This window comes from Schistocerca gregaria, chromosome X (assembly GCF_023897955.1).
Source record: "Schistocerca gregaria isolate iqSchGreg1 chromosome X, iqSchGreg1.2, whole genome shotgun sequence".
Lineage (NCBI taxonomy): Eukaryota > Metazoa > Arthropoda > Insecta > Orthoptera > Acrididae > Schistocerca > Schistocerca gregaria.
Genome location: NC_064931.1, coordinates 154,586,504 through 154,603,917, shown reverse-complemented (window position 1 = coordinate 154,603,917; position 17,414 = coordinate 154,586,504). Strand labels below are relative to the sequence as shown.

Genomic DNA, 17,414 nt, shown 5'->3' with positions numbered 1-17,414 from the left:
GACCGTCATCATATTTCTTAACTTTTTGTTTACACTATGCATCATTAGCCACAAGGTTGCAAGCAGATACTGCCATTGAATGGCTCAAGTGAAGGATACCATTTCTTACAAATACTGCACCATATCACACAGTATTGCTAATTTGTACACAGGGCTGCATATGGGACTCTTGATTGGACCCAAATTTTTGTCATCTTAAGGGAACAGTTCAGATTTAGTCAGTATGACAGCTGGCCAGCAGCTAGGTTTTCTGTCAACGAATAACTTTTAGTAGGGAAAAAACTGTGAGAGCTATTTGATGTATCAGGCCTGTAGCCAGATGTAGTCAACTCCTTTCACTTATTTTTCTGATAGGTACACAGCTGAAATGTTTGTACAAAAATCAATTAAATCCCACTTTAGTCTCAAAATCTATGATTATTCAGTTATCTGGGAAAGCAGTTAAGTTCAGCCTTGGGAAATTTATGTTTATTTGTCCTGTGGAGGCCATATTATTAGGTGGATGTAACACTGCTCTGACTTTCTATGAAAAGCCATTGTCCCATCATGCCTTGCATTTGTTGACCTTACATTCACTAAAGCGTACTCCATGGGGGCAGGGAGATGGGGTGGGAGAGGGAGAGAGAGAGAGAGAGAGAGAGAGAGAGAGAGAGAGAGAGAGAGAGAACCCTTTTCAGTTATCTAGATTTGTGAATGCCTTATTTATTTATTTATTCTTAAAATTCTGTTTTATTTATTTCTATGTATTTCAGGAATATTCCCAAAGTTTTCTATTGCTTTAAGTGTGTACCCTAATTTGACAGGGTACAGCTCATGGTATGCTTCATCCTGTTTTCTTTTTTACCTCCACTCTTTGTATCAATGAAACTGTAACACACACTTAAACCCTGGGTTTCAGTATAAATATGTAACATTAATAACTACTTTTACTTTAAAGTATGTGTCATATCTGATAGTGGTCTTTCCCGTACAACTGAATTGTGGAGAGCCCTGTGGTGATTAAAACGATTAATCAGCGCTTGATCTTGGAAGGTTCAAACACATATTTAATAAATTCTTTTAAGTTACAGTCACTTTTTCTCATTGCAGATGCCCATGTAACAGCAGTGGAAGCTGATTCGACTAATACCACAACTGTTCATCAGACAACTGCAGTCTCACGAATAAGCATATCACACCAGCCTGCAACAAATAAGCCTATAGTTGCTACAAAAATTTTGCTTTCACCACCCAGCAATGAACCCAGGCACATAATATTATTAAATAGACCCCCTGTGAAACGAAATGTGGGCAGTGCTACACCACCTATCAAGAAAAAGGTATGTGCAGGAGCTGTTAAACAAAATGTTAGTGGCACTAATAATCAAGTACTACAGCAGGCATACCTCATTTCATCAACAAGTGCAGATGCAGTACAAGTTGCACAGGGTAACATAAGCAATGAGTCTCTTGTACCTGCCATTTCAGTAGCAAATGTGCCCACTGTTCCTGAAATTATACCTGCAGTGCTGAAAGATTCAACTGTACCAAGTACAGACTGTAATTTAGACCTAAGTGAAACAAATCAACAGCTTGTTTCTCTGTCATTAATCAGTCAATCGGAAGGACATTTCCCAGCTCTTGTAGTGCCTGGTGTTGCTCTAAAGTCAACATGTGATACAGTGTGTGATACAGGATTAAACAGCAGTCAAGTAGTAGAACATATGATTGATATTGATCCAAGTATGGTGAGTGTTGAAACTCATCAAGAGCCCAACAGTAGTGTTGAAAGAGACCATTCAGAAGATAGTGACATTGAAGTGGTGTATGACTCCTCATCAAAGGATGTAAGCTGAAATTGTTTTGTTGCTTGTTAATTGTTTGATAAGCACAGCACTGAATTGAATTCAGGACTGCACTTAACATTTTGTTAAAAATGTATATAAACACAGGAAAAATTATTACTCTCTACACTACCCCATTCCAGTTTAACTATGAAATATATTAAACGCAATGAAGTGCAGAGACAGTTTGGATTATGGATTCAATTTATTACATGTGAGCTTTTTGTTTTTGCTGTCAAGAGCTAATTATGAGAATCATGTGCACTGATGAGCCAAAACATAGTGGCCACCTCCATAATAGCTTTTTTGCCCAAATTTCAAATGAAATACATCACTGATTCTGCATATGAGGGATCTGACAGTTTGTATGAAAGTTTTGGGGGGTATGTGGCATTAGATGTCTCCATACAGGTCATGTAATTCGTGTAAATAATGGGCCACTGATTTGCGTACCTGGCGATGTCACCTGATAGCAACTCAAATGGATTTCGTAGAATTTACATCAGGCAAATTTAGTCACTGAGACATCCACATGAGTTCACTATAATGCTCCTCAAACCATTGTAGCACAGTTCTGGCTCCGAGACATTGACAATTATACTGCCGAAAGACGACATTACTGTTGTGGCAGACATCAAGCTTGAGGGGATGCAAGTAGTTCAGATTACTACCACAGGTCCCATGCAAGCACAGGAGAATGTCTCCCATGCGTAATACTACTCCCACCAGCCTGTTTCCATGTGTTGCACCACATGTTTGAAGCCACCATTCACCTCACTGATGGTCTTTGTAGAGGCAACCACCAACCTAATGTAGCAAAATTGAAATTCATCTAAAGAGCCAACACTTTTACATTAATCAACCGTCGAATAAGAGTGGGCCCATGCCCACTGCAGTTGTAATTGACAGTGTTGTTGTATCAACATGTGAACACGTAGGGGTTGGCTGCTGCAGAGCTCCATGTTCAACAATGTATGATGAATGGCGTGCTTTGAAACAATTGTGCACGCACCAGCATTGTTCTCTTTTGGCAGAGATGTTACAGATCACCATCTATCCTACTTTATAGAGCAGACAAACCTCCAAACCCAGTGGCCTGAGAAGAGTTGTTTATGTCAAACCATTTAGCAACAAGTGGTAGTTTCACAGTCCTCCTATCTTTCTGTAGATGCTCAGAACAGTAGCACGTGAATGTTCGACCAGCTTCACCATTTTTGAGATACTCGTTCACAGTCTTTGTGTCATAATAATCCGCCCTTTGTTAAAGTCCCTTATCTCAACGCATTTCCCCATTTGCAGCCCATATCTTCACTAGGGAGATCCCCCGTCTATCTCTGCACCTCTGGCACACTATTTTTACCGTGTTATGTGCCTCCAATGCCACCAGGCAGCAGCCAATGTCATAGTGGGTAGTGGTCACAATGATTTGGCTTATCAGTGTATATAATTTGAGATTTCCATAATAAGAAAGTTGCTGTATGAGGAAGATTTGTACCAGGTTGCTGATGTAATGTGTTGGGAGCTACAAATTTTTTTTTTTTTTTTTTTTTTTTTTTTTTTTTTTTTTTTTTTTTAAAAAAATCATGACTATGATTGAGCTGGCTGTGTAAAACAGCCAAATGAGTTTTAGAAGCATTGTATCATGTTTTTACACTCTGACCATATAAAAATTTGATATCTACATGGATGTAGTAAACATATCATGTAACAATTATAGAGCATAAAGAGAGCATGTTTACGAAATAGAAAGTGCAACATAATTTTTTTTATTATAAAGGATAGAATCATTACAGTTTTTATGTTATTACAATAACTTGCAGTATTGAAACTTGTGGTTAAATTTGATGCTCCATTACATGGAACAGTAATAGTTTTAGAATTTAGATGCTGCTTATAGAAGAACAGGTTGTCAGAGCTACAAGACCTAAAAATGTTAATCAGTGTATACAAAGTGACAATTATACAAGAAAATGTCAATTGCTATTCATCAGGACACAAATTATCTCAGACAATTATATCTAGATGTCAATGTATTTAATATTGTCATATAAATTTGGAAAAAAAATATTGGATGTAATTACATGGAGTTTTGCCTTATATCTTGCTTATTTAGCATGTCTCAGGGTGTATCATCTGCAACAGTGTTGGCACAATGTATCTGTTCTTCATTGTTGAATTTTTTTAGTGTACATTGTGAGTGTTGACACACACTTTTTCACTTGCTAGTTTTCTTAAATTTTATTATGGTTTCAGTTACCTATGCAAAATAGCATCATTTGCCATAGTAATTATTTGGTTACTTCTTTATCCTGTTCAATGTTTCAACAAATCCGAGGAATACTAGAATGGTATCCGTGTGCCCTTGTCTTTTTTTTTTTTTTTTTTTTTTTTTTTTTTTTTTTTTTTTTTTTTTTTTTTTTTAATACCCAGTCTCGTGTGTGTGTGTGAGAGAGAGAGAGAGAGAGAGAGAGAGAGTAGCATTTTAGCATTTCAATTAGGGCTGCTTTCAATCTTAAAACTATGTGCGGCATAGTTAGCAGAATTTGCAGTACAGAATGTGCAAAGTAAAACCACCTGGAAAATATTTTAAAAAATCTGATGTGGGATAGACTGTTTGTTAATAAACATTACAAAAGATGCTGGAATTGGCCACCATCAACATTGATGCAATGCTGTTCTCAATTCATCAAACTGTGAGACCCATGTAACAGCTCTGCCTGAGGTGTATCATCAATAATATTTTCAGTGTTGTGCTATAACTCTTGCAGTGTGTGAGACTTAAATAAGTACACCTTACCCTTGAGTTGACCCCACAGGAAAAGCCATAGGAAGAGATCAGGTGATTAAGATGAATAGGAGATTGCACTTCTTCTGCTGATTGTACTCTCATCACCAAACCCCTCATGCACTCATGACAAGATTGTCAAAGTAGTGTGTGCTGTTGTTCTGTTTTGGTGCAAATATCCATACAGTTTGTTCATCATCTGCAGGTTGATATGGATTCAACAGTTTCTGGACATTCCAGCTAGCATTAACAGTTTGGTGAAAGAATCTTGTTACAATTTGGACACAAGTCGTCATACACCAAACACCAATCCTGAGATAAAGTAATAGCTCTTCAAAGTACTGATTAGGATTTTTGGGTGCATAATGCTGCATGTTCTGTGAGATCACATACCCTGAAATGCTGAAGCAGTCCTCATCACTCAAATATAATGACACAGTGAAATACTCAGGATAGAGCATGAAGGAGATGCATATGCACACATGTGACAGCAACTGATTGGTGCATCAAAATCACAGTTTCCAGCATTTTCTGTGATGGACAGTTCTCTTGTACAGTAACAAGAGTTAATTCAGTCTTATAAATACTTTCTTTGCTAGTTTTATTTGGCTCACCTTGTATAATCGAGGATATTGCTGCTATGTTCTTACTGCATCAGAAAACAGTATTCAGTTTTTATGTTTCCACAGAAATATGACTGTAAAATGAATTGCAAAAATTAGGTGCTTCAAAACTTTGTGCTCCATAGATTTTAACGACCCATATTCTCAGAATGTATGATGACACTGCGTGAAGGCTAGAGTATTTTCTTTCTGTATTTGAAACGTTGTAAGATTGCAGTGCTGGCTCTAATCCAGGGGAACAGCAACTGTAGAGAATTAGACTGTAAAATGAGCTTCATGCCTCAAAGTTAATAGTGTGGTCAAGGTTAGCTATTGCTAACATTGAAGAAATAAAATTTTTGTGATATATTTAAAGAGAAATAATGTTCCATTGTTAGAATGTTGTTTATGTATTTTCATGAATTGTTCACACAGTGATTTCTGTGCTTGTTTACGTATTTGTTGTGAAAGTATTGCTTAGCAAACAACCAGCAATGATTTTGTTAATTTGTTTTACTAAAAGATTTTGTTTTTATTTATGAATTTCTGTATATCTTATACATGTTTATATTGTTGATAAATATTTTTATTGCTGATAAATGATAATTTGTTTTGCAGACCGAATTCTGTGTGTGTGTGTGTGTGTGTGTGTGTGTGTGTGTGTGTGTGTGTGTGTGTGTGTTTTGCTTCCTCTACAGTGACAAATGTGTATATTTAAAAAAGAAAATAAATCAATCAGTCTCTGGCTTAACACTCATAAGACTATCAGAAGTCTGACCATTAAGATAGCATCATTATTTGTAGATATCATTTGGAGGTATGAAGAAGAGCTGAAAAGTCAAAGTTTGTTGCGTACTCTGGAAATGAGCATTGGAGGAGCATGCAGAAATCTTGTATTGCGTTCCTGGGCAGGGTTCTTGCGAAATTGGTTTACCATAGAATACCTATAATCTTCTGTAAGTGTCAAGTGCGCCTCACCCTTCAGTTGGGCCTACAGGTAAAAATCGTAGGTAGAGATCAGATGATCAACATGGTAGTGTTAGGTTGATGACTGTAATGAGTGCTTGTACAGTCTTGTGTTTCTGTTATGAATGAAGGGAAGGGAGAGGATGAAACTCAGTATGAGCACATAGATTCCTGCTCTCGAACAGCACCGAGGGAGCCATCAGTTTTAGCAGTTCAGCTACTCAATAAGGCCAAAAATGGCCCCTGCCTCCCTCCCTCCATCATTCCCTTCCTCAATCATTCTCTCCCTCCCTCACTCCTCTTTCACTCACACCTTCTCTGTCACTCACTCCTTCCTTTATTCCCTCCCACAATCACTCACTGCCTCACCCTCATACACTCCCTCACCAACCCATCTCACCTACACCCCTCCACTCTTTCCTTTTGCCTTACTCCTTGTTTCCGTTCCTATCTTCCTCATTCACTTCCTTCTGCTAACTTCCTCGCTTTAACCTACTCACTGCTTCGTCTTTGCCCTCATCCTCCCCAACTCAATCCCCTCACCCACACAGCTCCTCTCCCTCATTCACTCGCTCACTCCCACTATTTGTTACTCATTCACCCACTTCTACCTGCCATTCCTCCCTCCATCCCCAATTCACATCCTTCCTCTTATACATACGCTGATGCTTTCTCCTCCCAACACCTTGCCTATAAGTCCCTCAGCCCCCCCCCCCCCCCCCCCGTCCACAACCTCCCCGCTGCCCTTTCCTAGCCATAGCAAACCTCCACCTTCCTCTTTCCGACTGCCTCTCCCCTTGTGACACCCTGTCACACCCACTCTCCATTACTCCTGTTCACTCCCTGTCTCTCCCGTGAACTCCCTTGCTCCCTGTCACTCCCTTGCTCCTCCTCTCTCCCCATCACGATTTTGCTCCCTGCCACCCCCTTGCTCCCCGCCACCCCCTTGCTCCCCGCCACCCCCTTGCTCCCCGCCACCCCCTTGCTCCCCGCCACCCCCTCGCTCCCCGCCACCCCCCTCGCTCCCCGCCACCCCCCTCGCTCCCCGCCACCCCCTCGCTCCCCGCCACCCCCCTCGCTCCCCGCCACCCCCTCGCTCCCCGCCACCCCATCACTCTCACTGTGATTCAATCACTAGCCCATCACCCCTCACCCACACACAACTGCAACTCCTTCCTCATTCACTCGGCTGCCACACTCACTTGGCCACCACCATGCTCACTCACTCACCTGCCACTGCTACGTAGTCACATGCCACAGCCACCACTGGGCCACTAGTTGGCTCATTCACATGCCGGTGACAGTCACTTGCTGACTCGTCCGCCGCCTACGCTCACTTGCCGCTGCCGCTCACTTGCTGACTTGCCTGACCCTGACACATGCTGACTGCATGCTCAGTGGCTTTTCTCTGGCATGCTGGCCGCTTGCTTGCCACTCACTCACTCACTCGCTCGCTGGGTCGCCAGCCGCTTGACCACTGTCGCAGCAGCGGATGGATCTCGCTTGCCCAGCGCCACCACTCACTTGCTTGTTGCCAGTTCACCTGCTGCTGCAAAATGCTTGCAAGTTCACCCACTGCAGCAAATCACTTGCTGCCATGTCCATCGCTGCCTAATGATAGCTGGCTTGCCTACTGCTGCACCTTACTTGGTGACCCACCTTGCACTCTCTTGCTTACCTGCCTCTCACAGACCACTTGCTCGCCCACTGCCACTCTCTCACTCACTCACTCTCTCTGCCAACACCTCTTACTCACCACAACACTCACTCACAATGCCCCCCTCACCCCCTGTCCCCCTTCTGCCATTGCCCTCACTGCTCACAGCCACCCTTTGTGCCCTGCTGCTCTCCACTCACTGTCATTATGCACTTGCTGTTGCCTCCACTAACAGTCACCGCCAACTCAATGCCACCCCAACACACTGGCACCACCTCACTCATCACACTACCCTCCCTCCACTCACTGCCACCCTGCGCTCACAAGTACCCCACACTCATACTCTTTCACCATCACCTCCCCCCCCCCCCCGACTGCCAGTGCCCTCACTCACTGTACTACCCTAATTCACTGCTACTGCCCTCACTCACTACCAACCAACACCATCACCAACACCCTCTCACTGACACCCCTTACTCAGGGCCACATGCCATCCAATCATTGCCACCCTGTTCCCCCACTCTCTGCAACCAATTTCCTTCACTCACTGATGCACCCCCTTCCACCAGTCACCACTGCACACTCTCTCTACTCACTGCCACCCGACTTTCCCACTTACCACCACACGACACCCCTACCCACTGGCATACAACACCAACACTCCTCCCACATGTACCTCCCCTCACAGTCACCCCTCACTGATCACCACCCTACCTCTGACAGCCATCCCCAACACACCACTAAACCTACACTCACCACCATTGTGTTCTCCACTCACCACCTCCCAGACGCCCACCCACACACTGCTCCCACTCACTGCCACTTCCTCTTGCTCAGGGCCACCTCCACCCACTGACTCTACCAACCACGCCTTCCTCAGTTACTGCCCCAGCACCTATTAACTGCCACCCCCACTTCTGCCACTACCACTCACTGCCAGCCCCCACCCAATACCACCCCGCACTCGCTGGCCACCCCGCACTCGCTGGCCACCCCGCACTCGCTGACCACCCCGCACTCGCTGGCCACCCCAACAATTACCTCTGCATCCACAGCCTCCCTATACTCACATCCTCCCTACAGTCACTGACACTCCTCTCCCCCACCCTCCCCCATTAACATTACAACCCCCACCCTCCTCAACTACGCAAACCTCAATGCCCAAATCCCTTCACACACTGCTCCCCTTTGCCCCCCCCAAAAACACATGGCCAACCATTCATTGCCTAGTAGTCTGCTCCCATTCACTCCCACTTCCACCCTCACTCAATGTAACCCACCTCCAATCAATGTTACCTTCCTGTTCCACGTCCAGCCACCCATTTCTCGTTCACAACAATCTTCCCCTCACACACCACCACCTCTCCCACTATCACTGCCACACACCTCAGAACCCCTGCATCCCTCATGACCCCATCCCCTCATGACCCCATCCCCTCATGACCCCATCCCCTCATGACCCCATCCCCTCATGACCCCATCCCCTCATGACCCCATCCCCTCATGACCCCATCCCCTCGTGACCCCATCCCCTCGTGACCCCATCCCCTCGTGACCCCATCCCCTCGTGACCCCATCCCCTCGTGACCCCATCCCCTCGTGACCCCATCCCCTCGTGACCCCATCCCCTCGTGACCCCATCCCCTCGTGACCCCATCCCCTCGTGACACCATCCCCTCGTGACCCCATCCCCTCGTGACACCATCCCCTCGTGACCCCATCCCCTCGTGACACCATCCCCTCGTGACCCCATCCCCTCGTGACCCCATCCCCTCGTGACCCCATCCCCTCGTGACCCCATCCCCTCGTGACCCCATCCCCTCGTGACCCCATCCCCTCGTGACCCCATCCCCTCGTGACCCCATCCCCTCGTGACCCCATCCCCTCGTGACCCCATCCCCTCGTGACCCCTCCCCTCGTGACCCCTCCCCTCGTGACCCCTCCCTTCGTGACCCCTCCCTTCGTGACCCCTCCCTTCGTGACCCCTCCCCTCGTGATCCCTCCCCTCGTGACCCCTCCCCTCGTGACCCCTCCCCTCGTGACCCCTCCCCTCGTGACCCCTCCCCTTATGATCCCCTCCCCTCATGTTCCCTCCCCTCATGATCCTTTTCCTCCTTCACTGACTCCACCCTCTCATTATTCTTATCCCCCTCATGATTCTCATCGACCTCACTGACTCCACCCCTTCATGATTCCCGTCTCCCTTCACTGACCTTCTCCCTCAAGGCCCTGCTCCCCTCAGGGCCCCCATCCCCTTCACAACCCCCATTCCCATTACAACCCTCAATGCCCAAATCCCTTCATGAACCGCCCTGCCCCACCACAAACCCTAACCTGCCACATCTTGCCACTACCCCTGACATGACCCCCGCCATCCCCCACAACCCCCGACCTCCCTCACAACCCCCGACCTCCCTCACGACCCCCAACCTCCCTCACGACCCCCAACCTCCCTCACGACCCCCGCCCTCCGCCACGACCTCCGCCACGACCCCCGCCCTCCGCCACGACCCCCACCCTCCGCCACGACCCCGCCCTCCGCCACGACCCCCGCCCACCGCCACGACCCCCGCCCTCCGCCACGACCCCCGCCCCCCCCCACGACCCCCGCCCCCCGCCACGACCCCCGCCCCCCGCCACGACCCCCGCCCCCCGCCACGACCCCCCGCTCCTCCCCACAATCCCCCGCCCTCCCCTACAAGCCCTGTGTCCCCACAAACTCCACCACCAAGACCTGCACCCCACTGAGACCTCCACCAGCACCTGTCCCACCTACATCCCCACCCCAACAACACCCCCGCCCCACCAGCACCCGCACCCCACTGACACCCCCGCCCTACCATCACTCCTGCCCCACCGAGCCCTAAAGATATCCCCCCCCAATGACACCCCTGCCCCACCCCACTGAGGTCCCCATTGCACTGAGACCCCCATCACACCAAGACCCCCATCTCACAAAGATCCCCACCCCATGACGCCCCACACCCCATGATGACCCCGGCCCCACCACATCCCCCACCCGGCCCCAACCCGCTATGACCTGTCACAACCCCCACCGTGACTCCTATCATCCTCACTCTGACAAAACACCCATCCCACCATGACACTTGCCCCGGCATGACCCCCCCCCCCCCCCGGCCCCTGATGACCACCCTGCCCCTCAAAATCACCCTTCCCCTTACAACCACCCTGTCTCGCTTTTCGCCAGTCCCTCTTCCCTCTCATGACCTCCCTCTGCCTTACTCATTGCCACTCTCTCTTCCTTGTGACATCCCTCCCCCCTTACGATCTCCGTCCCCTCACTCATTGCCACTCCCTTTCTATTCCTCACGACTTCCATCCCACCTCACTCTTTGTCACTTCCTATTTCTTCATCAGAATCTCCCCCAGACTTTGTCGTGACCTCTGTCCTCATCACGACCTCTGTCTTCGTCACGACCTCTCCGCCCTCTCACTCTTTGCTACTCCCTCCCTCCCTTCCATGCTCCCCCAGTATCTCCCTCCCTCCCTCCCCCCTCCCTCTAGCTAGTATCCCTCTCCCTCCCTCCCTCCCCCATCAACACCCACCCCACTTACTCTTTGCAGCTCCTGCTCACATACTCACGACTCTTCCTCATGACCTCCCTTCACCCTCAGTCTTTGCCAACCCCTCTCTTCCTCATGACTCCCTCCCCCTCAATCCCACTACTCATTCTCCACCACTGTCTCCCTTCCCTTACTTCCAGCTTTCCTTGTAATTTTCTCCCTCCCCTTACTCACTCACTCAGTCACTCACTCAGTCACTCACTCACTCACTCAGTCACTCACTCACTCACTCAGTCAGTCACTCACTCACTCAGTCACTCACTCACTCAGTCACTCAGTCACTCACTCTCTTTCAGACACATGGGAATAAGTGTGTGTTGTGAGAGGCTTATTTTGCCATAATTTCTAAGTTGCTGACAATTAATGTGTGTTACTTCATTTTCCCAACAGCCACAATGTTTTTCCAGTTGTTTAAACTGCATATGATTCATGTCTCTAATGCACATTTATTAAAAACTGCCATAAATTCAAGAAAATTGACATTAATAAATTCTGTATAGAGCAGCATCTAGAAGCATGTGCAACAGAAGTAGAGTTCCATAACAGATCCTATATAATAGTAACTATTTACCGAGCACCTGCAGGAAATTATAATCTATTCATAAATCATCTAGAAGCTCTTTTGGGTTATTTAACAGTAAGAAACAAAGAAATTTTGATTGTTGGTGACTTTAATACAGATTTTCTAATTCAATCTTCCAGTAAACATTTACTGCAGTTAATAATGTTGTCTTTCAATCTAACTCACACTGTAAACTTTCCAACTAGGATCACTAAATCCTCAAGAGCAGCCATTGATAACATTTTTATAGACAAATCAAAGGAACAAAATCATATCATAAAACCTGTAATAAATGGACTATCAGATCATGACATGCAGCTCCTTCTTTTAGATGTAAATTCTAAGCAGATTATCGAGACTGCTAAATCTGAGTACAGGAGAGTATTCAATCAACCAAAAATTGAGTGTTTTAGAAAACTGCTCAAAGATATGAACTGGAAAGATGTTTATAGTGCTCATGATATGAATGAAAAATATAACACATTCGTGAACAATGTCAGTACCATGTTTGAAAACTGTTTTCCTCTAAAAGTTACTCAAATTAAACAGAAGTCTATAATAAAACCATGGATCACACAAGGAATAAAGATTTCCTGTAAGACAAAAAGGAAAATGTATCTGTCGACCAAGAATAGCTCCAATGCTGATGATTTAGATAAATACAAGGAATACTGTAAAATATTAAAAAAAGTAATTCAGGCATCTAGACAATTACACTACGAGAAGAAGATAGCAATGTCAGGGAACAAAATAAAAACAATATGGTATATAGTGAAAGAGGAGACTGGTAGAACCAGAAGGAACAGGAGCAAATAGCACTAAGGGTAGATGACACATTAGTAACCAATGGGCATAGTGTGGCAAATCTATTTAACAAGTACTTTATATCCATTACTGATAGAATGGGATTGTCAGGATCAGTAAATAATGCCCTTGAATATCTGAAACTAGCCTTTACAAATAGCTTTAGGAACATGAATATGTCACTCACATCACCAAAAGAAATAACTTCCATAATAAAATCTTTAAAAACAAAGCATTCTAGTGGTTACAATGAAATATCAACAAAGTTAATGAAGGCATGTTCTTGTGAGTTTAGTACAATTCTAAGTTACTTTTGTAACCAGTCAATTATAACTGGCTGAAATATGCAGATGATAAGCCTCTATTCAAGAAAGGGGATAAAGAGATGCTATCAAACTACAGACCAATTTCACTTTTGCCAGAATTCTCAAAAATTTTAGAAAAAGTAATCTACAGACAGCTTCTCAACCATCTGACCACAAATAAAATATTATCAAGAACTCAGTTTGGATTTCTGAAGGGTTCTGATATCGAAAAGGCTATTTACACCTACAGTGAAAATGTACTTAATTCATTAAATAACAAGTTACAAGCAGCAGGTATTTTCTGTGATTTGTCAAAGGCATTCGATTGTGTAAACCACAACATCTTTTTAAAAAAATTAGAATTTTATGGTGTCACGGGCAGTGCTGCAAAATGGTTCAAGTCATACCTCGCTAACAGGAAACAAAGGGTGTTAGTGCAAGGGACTAGTGAATTAAGTCATCAGTCATCATCAGAATGGGAAGAAATTACATGTGGTGTCCCACAAGGATCCACCTTAGGGCCATTGCTTTTTCTTGTGTACATTAATGATCTCTCATCAGTTACACTGCCAGAAGCAGAGTTCGTTTTGTTTGCAGATGAGACAAGTATTGCAATAAATAGTATGTCGAGTGTAGTTCTAGAAAGATCTGCTAATGATATTTTCATGGATATTAATAAATGGTTTAAAGCCAACTCACTGACATTAAACTTCGAAAAGACTCACTATATGCAATTCAGAACCTGTAAGAGCTTTCCACCCACCATATGCATAAAGTACGAAGAAGAGCAGATAGAAGAGGTTGACAGTCTTAAATTCCTGGGATTACAACTTGATAACAAATTCAGTTGGGAGGAGCACACCACAGAACTGCAGAAACGCCTTAACAAATCTGTATTTGCAATTCAAGTGTTAGCAGACATAAAAGTGAAAAAGCTTGCATATTTGCCTGCTTTCATTCCATAATGTCATATGGTATAATATTTTGGGGTAACACTTCAAGTCAAACAAAAGTTTTCAGAGTCCAAAAGCGTGTAATACGTATTATTTGTGGAGTAAACTCACGGATGTCTTGTAGAAACCTCTTCAAAGAACTGGGTATACTAACTACTGCCTCTCAGTATATTTACTCCTTAATGAAATTTGTCCTAAATAATATATCTCTTTTCCCAACAAACAGCTCAGTTCATACATACAATACCAGGAACAAAAATGATCTGCACAAGGACTTAAGAGCATTTACTTTAGTTCAAAAAGGGGTCCACTACTCAGAAACACTCATCTTCAATAATTTGCCAGCAAACATAAAAAATTTAGTTACAAATAAAGATCAGTTTAAAAGAAGCCTGAAAGACTTACTAGTGGCCAACTCCTTCTACTCTATTGACGAATTTTTTAATAGAAACAAATGATGTGTTGTATATATTTATACTATTAGTATTGATTTTTTCAGCTTAAAAAAAAATAAAAAAAAGGTGACGTGTTCCACATCCATGAGGATCTCCTCAACACGGATCTATGGAACGAAAACTAATCTAATCTAATGTGCACAGTATTGAGTGCTGATACAACTACAAGTATAGAGATGATTTGACATACTTAAAAATGTGGCGTTTTACTGCATTAGAATGCTAAACAGCAAGTACTGTAATCAAACTGATGCATTGGTTGTGCAGTATGAAGTGGCAGTACCAGGTACATAGATTTGCACAAACAAGGCGTAAAGTTTCAGCAGAAAATAAAAGAAATTTCAGTGGGGTGAAAAACCTTTCTGAATACATATACTCGGTAGCCAAAGTGTCTGCAGACACTAAAGAAACCAATGTAGGTGGTGTCATGCTAAGTGTCTTGGGATGTGTATGTGCAAGTACAATGAAAACCTGTTTTCTGTCGTCATTAGTCAGTGGAGGAAAATGAGTCTGAATGGGGCAGAATTTAAAAGCGTGCTAGAGTTGACATTGTGAATTACTCAAAGGTCCAGTGTCTGTGTCATCATTGTTTGTAATGTTATTATAAATCAAACCCTATCAGCAATATGATGACCCTAAAAAATTAACTTATAGCTCAGCTCAGATACAGAGCTCAAGGATGAGATGAAGTATTGTGCTTACTCTGTACCAGATCAGTTTACCATAAACCACAGCTGCAATGAGGAAAGAGAAAACACTGAAACAAACTTACTTTTGAGTGAATAAGAATATTGTGGAAAGCCTTTCCCAAGAATTAAATCTTGTACACTGTTAGGTATATGATAGAATATTTAGAATGAACTGCCATAGGTATCTATGTGCTAAGAGTCCTTAGAAGATGAAGTTAAATATTGTGTAGTGTATATCTTGGCTCGCAAAGACAATGCACTTAGGGATTACAATAAGAAGTGTGAAAATTGAATTTTGCTGTAGAGAGGGTAGAAGAGGGACAAAAGTCCCAAGTGTACGTCGTCATTAGAGATGTAGCAGTAAAAAAATTGGGAATATGCTTTGTAGTAGTCAATGAAAATATATTTTGTTCTACAAGAAATTTGCTTATCTTCTCAGGAAAGAAACACAATTGTTGGTACATGGTCCAATCACATTAATGGAACCACCACCTATGTTCAGCGTAAGAGCACTTGGAGATGGAAAAATATTGAACACTAATAAGAAATAGGAGTTAGTTTTCCTTTATGTTATCCTCCACCCTCCTTCTCTCCTGGGAGCAACAACACAGGTTGTTGCTCCCAGGACCTATCTCGAAAACATTATTCTATTTCTACAATAGCCTTCAAGTGTTCTGACTGGTTTAAGATATGCCGAACACTATATGGGTTCAAATGAAACGATTTCGCTTATCTACTATTAAGCAAGTCAGCCACATCACTCCATTAGAGGTGTGAACTGCAAATTTATTTTAATAAGACGATGTTTGATAAAGCCCAGGAACATAATTTACGTTTCATCCACACGCTGGGGGTTCTAGGTGGGGCGACTATCTGATACTATTGCCTATAACTTCCACAACAAGTTCTCAATATGCCACAGCCGAAATTACGTTGTCGCACTATTTAATGAATTGTAACCGTTGTATTGTAAATTGTGACCATTGCCTCAGTTGGTAGTCACATTACCACTGAGCTAGAGCGATACTGCTGTGTCCTGTGCTCTGCTTCTCATAGTGATGGCTTATATAGATATTTTACGAGTTAAAACCCAAGATTAGTTGTATTATCTCCGTGGAACTAATTTTGTTGGACTCATAATCGTAAATTTGATAAACCAATATCACACCTTACAAGAAAACCGCTCAGATGATTTAATTAAAACAAACTAAAATATCAATAGAATTTAGCAGGATACTTATGTGTGAAGCCTGTAAATGATTCCTGACGAGTTGGTAAACATATTATGCGATGGTGCCAAGTATATTGGTCACAGCAATAACATATTTGCACAGCCGATAGTTTCCCTTAGTGGACTATAGCTTGTATCTCGAAGGAGCTATGCCAAGTTGACCCACAGCTAAAAATCAAAAGTATAAGCCAATGACATTTACTTTCATTTCTATAGCTGGGCCTAGGGGCTAGAGTGTAGATACTAATAATGCTCAGATGCACCAACTGCAAGCTCAAAATCATTAAACAATATCTTTCACAGTTGTCATTGTTTTCCTTTCTTAAGCATACTACAAACAAAAAAGCATGTTCACCAGACGTGATTCACTTTTCTGGAGCGTCTACGGGGGTTTCAGTGTAAGCATTATGTATACTGAAGCATCGTTTGATCTTTATAGAGTAAAATAGATTAATTCTGGCGAATCCTGTCATTGGAGCCACCCACAAAACAGGGGAATACAAACGACAACATAACAACACAGCATTGATTCCCAAACGTGGATATCTACAGAGAAATTCCAAAAGCTACAAGTCTAGATCATTTAAGTGATCTCTACAAATAAACAATGTGAAGCTACCGAAAAAGTGCGCTGCAGAGGAATAAAACAATCAAAGAATGGAATGTAAAATGAACCCAATACACTTACAGTACAGTCTTTAAGATGTAATTCTATAGTAAAACTGTCAGTTGATACAATCTAACAGTTCTGGCGCAGTACCATGCTTTTCCTATTTTTACGCATTTAACCCACAAAGCAAATTTCTCATCATACACAAAAGCTAATTTAAAAAAAAATGTGAAAATTTTGGTCCAGAAAAACACACATTAAAATGCCTATTTAGATGTGAATAATTGCTAGGTTGCAGTAGGTACTGGGAGACAACAACAACAACAACAATTGCTATGGCTGTGTCTCAGTTTTTACCATTTAAGTATTTCATATCGTCAGATTAGG

At 43.5% G+C, this 17,414-nt stretch overlaps 2 protein-coding genes across 2 annotated transcripts in view; both read left to right on the top strand.

Moving 5' to 3' along the window:
• Positions 1–5,957, top strand: part of LOC126299419 (cyclic AMP-responsive element-binding protein 5) — a 150,540-nt gene extending 144,583 nt beyond the window's left edge. Inside the window, exon 11 of the mRNA XM_049991316.1 lies at positions 1,090–5,957. Coding sequence (XP_049847273.1) covers positions 1,090–1,835 — 746 coding nt within the window. The 3' untranslated portion in view covers positions 1,836–5,957. The remainder of the gene's footprint in view (positions 1–1,089) is intronic.
• A 4,162-nt stretch (positions 5,958–10,119) lies between these two features.
• LOC126297949 (uncharacterized) lies at positions 10,120–10,581 on the top strand. The gene has a single exon (XM_049989270.1). It carries the CDS (start codon positions 10,120–10,122, stop codon positions 10,579–10,581), a length of 462 nt encoding a protein of 153 aa, XP_049845227.1.
• The last annotated feature ends 6,833 nt before the right edge of the window (positions 10,582–17,414 follow it).

Bases quoted from the DNA above. Each gene is read 5' to 3' on its own strand.
- LOC126297949 (XM_049989270.1), top strand. From the start codon at position 10,120: ATGCCCAAATCCCTTCATGAACCGCCCTGCCCCACCACAAACCCTAAC.